The sequence below is a fragment of the Coffea eugenioides genome, chromosome 3 (genome assembly GCF_003713205.1).
Source record: "Coffea eugenioides isolate CCC68of chromosome 3, Ceug_1.0, whole genome shotgun sequence".
NCBI classification, from domain to species: Eukaryota; Viridiplantae; Streptophyta; class Magnoliopsida; order Gentianales; family Rubiaceae; genus Coffea; species Coffea eugenioides.
The window spans coordinates 3548140-3552631 of NC_040037.1; the positions used below are offsets into that span (position 1 = coordinate 3548140).

General features: G+C 39.8%; 1 protein-coding gene across 1 annotated transcript; it reads left to right on the plus strand.

Moving 5' to 3' along the window:
- The first annotated feature begins 1238 nt into the window (after positions 1-1238).
- Positions 1239-2785, plus strand: LOC113764993 (putative F-box protein At1g67623). Its single transcript, XM_027309042.1, has 3 exons — positions 1239-1360; positions 1459-1621; positions 2378-2785. The coding sequence occupies exons 1-3, from the start codon at positions 1239-1241 to the stop codon at positions 2783-2785; spliced, it is 693 nt and encodes a 230-aa protein (XP_027164843.1).
- Positions 2786-4492: the final 1707 nt, after the last annotated feature.

Here is a 4492-nt window from a genome sequence, read left to right on the forward strand (position 1 = left end):
ATTACACTTAACTAGAATAACACAAGTTTAATATGTAATGAAGGTGATTAAAAAATTATTACTCCTAGGCTGCAATAGACGAAGTTATTTGGCGCCAATTTCTGAAAGTCAAATTTATGTATTTAACATAAATTTAGTATGTTCATTATTTCAAAAAAGAGAAAGAAATAGCGCATAACATACCAACTCTTTGTGCGAAATTGACAGGTTTTGTAGCGAAGCCATTGTACCGAAGAACATACCGGGTATGGGAAACATACCGGGTCTGTATCGGAAAATTTTGGTTAAATAGCGGGCCAAGGAAACCTAGAATGTGTTCTGTGTAACATAAATCAAATATGTGAAAGTTACATAAAAAAAAATTGTTATGAAACAACTACAAGTGTGGATGTCCCTTTGTATTCCCAAGAGTATTAATTCTTGATTTATGATTACAAGGATGTATACAATTTACAATCCATTACAGGTACAATCCCCTACTCATTTTCTCTCATATTTCAATTGAATTATAGTTTTAATTTAATTTGTTTATAAAAAAAAATAATACATAAGCATATTATAATAGAGAAAACCCTGACAGAGGATAAACATCAGCTCTTTATGCCTTTTACCGCAGTTGGCGACTAAACACCAGCTCTTTATGGGTCTTGTCAATGAATGGGTTACAGTTGGGACATCCGTGGCACCATACGAGGAGTCAGTGTAAATTTACGTATATGCATCGGACGCGACCTTTTGGTTGCCATTTACCCCGCCGGACCTGTCTGCCAAATCTGTGCTACCGACTTGTAGAAGCTGGTAGACGACCCATTACAGGTACGAAGTATGTCTCCGAATGTTTATCACTGTCGAAGCTCCTTTGGTCTGCGATGAATGTCCGTCAATTTACGATGAACGCGTCCTTCGTGACTGTTCATGTTCCCTTGCTATCGGTGTATTTTTACGGCTACAATGATTATACCGTATCAACACTTACGTTGTTGGGTTTCATAAATTGTTTCGGATGACTGTTTTTTGACGACAGAATGTTGCGTCGTTTGCAGGAGAAGGCGCCACTGTCCCATTTCTGTTCGTTTTTCGCTACTGTTAGTCGGTGTCCCAGAAACTTGTAATCTGCATATAACCGTATTAATCGTTATTGCATTTTATTTGGAAGTACGTGTTGTTTGAAGTTTACTCCATTCTTGGGGTTTTGACGGATTCACTCAACTGTTGGCAGTAAAAGGTGTTATCCGGACATGGCCAACCAACAAGGGAAATCAACTACCTCCATCCTCTCCCTTCCCACCGAGGTGGTATCGGAGGTCCTTGCACGTGTCGGGTCATCTTCCTCGACTGATCTTTTTAGCGCAAAACTATGGTTGGTTATACTCTGTTAATACACAGACGAAGACGCAAATTCTTGTTTGACATGTGGTTTTCGTTTGAGTTTAATGGATCATTTCTCTTATTTTGCAGCTGCAAGTTGTTTAACGAGGCGTCCGCCGCAGACACCATATACCAGCGGGTGTCACTGGAGAAGTTTGAAATCGTCCCCTGGCACAAAAACGACAAAGTATCCAGGTTCCTGAAGAAGTGCAGACAATGCCAAAATCCAGAAGCGATGTATCGGAAAGCCGTGGTAAGCATGGCGCCGATGTCCCGTTTGCTTGAAAATATGTAGACTAAGCTCACATCATCTGTTTCATTTCAACTTCATTCTGAGTTTGGTCTGCAAACTTTACCCCCAAAACATAGTATTGGGGCAGAATTATGTCAGCATCAATGACATCAATATTCTATATTGCCAATTCTTTACATTTTACTTAACTTTTTTAGGTCACAAAAAATTGCTATTATGTGAAATTTTGTCTGGCTAGCACTGCTTCTGAAGATAACTTCAAGAATTCTGAGTAGCAGAGAAAGTTACAAAAGAAAGCTTGCAAACTCGGAATGTAGAAAACAACCTCATACATGCTCATTTGTGGCCCATCTTTTTGCACATTATGAACATTTGTAGGAACATTTTGGCAAATCTGGCAGTAGAGAAATTGAGATACACGAGCTGATTAAATAGATCAGTGTGGCAATACCAATTTGAGTTTGATGGGTAAACAGTGCCCCTGTTTGTCAGTGAAAAACATCAGCCTTTGAACATACAAGACAATGCGTCTTATTCTTGGTAAAAAATGGTTAAGATGGATAGTTCTTTATTTTGTGGTTAATTTAAGTAAAGGGTCTAAGTTTAGCTAGATTAGCCTTACCCCCACTCATCACTGTGGTGCTTTGGTCATGACTACATAATTCTTGTCCCGCTGGCACTGGTCCGCCTGGACTTTTTGACTTTTTCGTTACTATTTCAATCAGTTTTACGCAAGAGTATCCTTGCACTGCTTAGGTTGACTATTTTTCGGACAAGCATTTGGACGCTGCATTGGAATGCCTCGAAGAGGCTGCCGATTCAGGCCACCCCGACGCTGCATATGCGTTGGGAATCATTTACCTCTTTGTTGGTACCGACGAGTTCAAGCGCAGAGGCATGGGACTGCTCAGCGGGTTGCAGAAATCCAGATTTCTGCAAGGGGCATGGAAACTTTGTCGTGAAAATTTGCGAGCGCTGGTGAGGATGATATGGGTCAAGAATCCTGTGTTTCTAAACCCAGCGCCCATTTGTTGTGCCATGACACACGAGAGGAAAACATCTTCATGGCCTATGGATGCCGATGACGTGGAGGAGATTACATGTGAAGGCTGCGCTTGCGATGAAGAAATTGCAGCAATTTGTGCCGCCCTACCCAACCGTTAGTGTATAACATACAATGTTCATAACTCCTTTTACTGAACAAATTTGTCACCAGCGTGTACCTATTTATTATGTTTTTTCACTGAATTGACCGCTACTTCGTACTCTCTTAATATTACTGGTTTGAGTCCGTAACAATAGCTTATGTTGGCCCTTGTATGTTCTGCAAAGTATGACTTTCTCGTGAAAGCCCAGCTGTTTATGGCTTTCCTGGAAATAGATAAGAACAGAGTACCCGTTTTGCCATAAATTAATATTTTTTATCGGGTAAAAGTACAATACAATCGATTAATATGTAATTGACCAGCTCTTTATGGCTTTCCTCCATTATAAGAACAGAGTACCCATTTTTGCGTGAATAAAATTTTTCCTATGGCCTACAATAAAAAGCAAATCGATTTACGTTAATGTTTCTGAACTCTTTATGCCTTTCCTCCAGGCAACAACAGAGAATCCTTTTTGCTAACACTAAATTTATTTATCGGATAACCCTAAAAAAAATTAAACTGCAGTACAATATAAGAACAGCTTTTTATCGCTTCCCTTTACAATAAAATCGATTTACGTCAACAAATTTATTTATGGGCTTAAATGAAATGATACAAGTTCTTGCATAAAACGCCAGCTCTTTTTGGCTATCGTCCATAAATTATCTATTTTCTGATTTTTCCATAAGCTAATTGAGGGGAGGTTTCTGAAAGTATCCCTTATAATATATGTGTAATTAATATTCATAAATTATATAAATACATAATTACATTTGTTATTATGAATAGATTGTAATGTAACCCCTTGCGGGTTTGGCTTCCGCATAACCCGCTCCGGAATACACGCTCCAATACGGAATCGGGTCGACTTTCGTTTGACTAAATCGGGTAATGCCTCCCTGCACGCCCGTCCCCGCCTGATCAATTATCCCACAAAAAGCTTGTCTTTCTTTACCTTCTCATCCTTTCTCCTGTTAAGCCCATCAAATATTGCTTCCCTTGTTGTGTGAACACACTAAACGGCTTCGGTTTAAACTTCCCCCCCCTTCTGAAATTTCGAGCATTTCGAAATTTCAGAGGGGCGCCAAGGTCCAAATAAATCGGATTTTTCGCCTTCGCTTCCTCTGTTGTTCAAACTACTCAACACTCGAATCGCATCCCGAAGCAGGCATAGCCAGTAACATGGAGGTCTGTATGAGTCTTCCAGTTTATGCAGGCATGTGGGTCGACGTAGAAGCTCTCGCTGGTGAGTGTATGGATATCACGGAATATCTTAATGCCCAAAATTTGTTAAATTTGCTGGCACATAATGACAAGTGCTATGCTGCGATGGTTAGGGAATTCTATGCTAACTGTAGGGCAAATAAGCAGAAGTCTGTTCTGCGTTCAGTGGTTAGGAATGTACACATGGAATTGTCTACTGAGGTTTTGTGTTCAGAGTTTGGGTTGGTTGACAGTGGATACACGGTTGACTATAAACGGATTAGCGCAAAGAATGTAGATAAGGTTGCTGTCAAGGGGTACAATGACCTACAATTTCTTGGAGAGATTAGGCAAAATGGTGACAGAGTTATGAACATGGGGAAAAAAATTATGTTTTATGGGCCGTATATGAAAGTGTTGCCACGGCTGTTACATCTGATAATAACTCATAACATTTTACCCAAAGCCGGAAGTATCACTTCGGTTGGTGCATTAGAAAGAGTTATATTGTGGCATATGT

What these genes read in the sequence shown, in the direction of transcription:
- LOC113764993 (XM_027309042.1), top strand. Translation starts at nt 1,239, where the DNA reads ATGGCCAACCAACAAGGGAAATCAACTACCTCCATCCTCTCCCTTCCC. An exon ending in CTTTTTAGCGCAAAACTATG is followed by an intron (nt 1,361 to 1,458) that starts GTTGGTTATACT and finishes CTTATTTTGCAG; the next exon opens with CTGCAAGTTGTTTAACGAGG. An exon ending in CGATGTATCGGAAAGCCGTG is followed by an intron (nt 1,622 to 2,377) that starts GTAAGCATGGCG and finishes TGCACTGCTTAG; the next exon opens with GTTGACTATTTTTCGGACAA.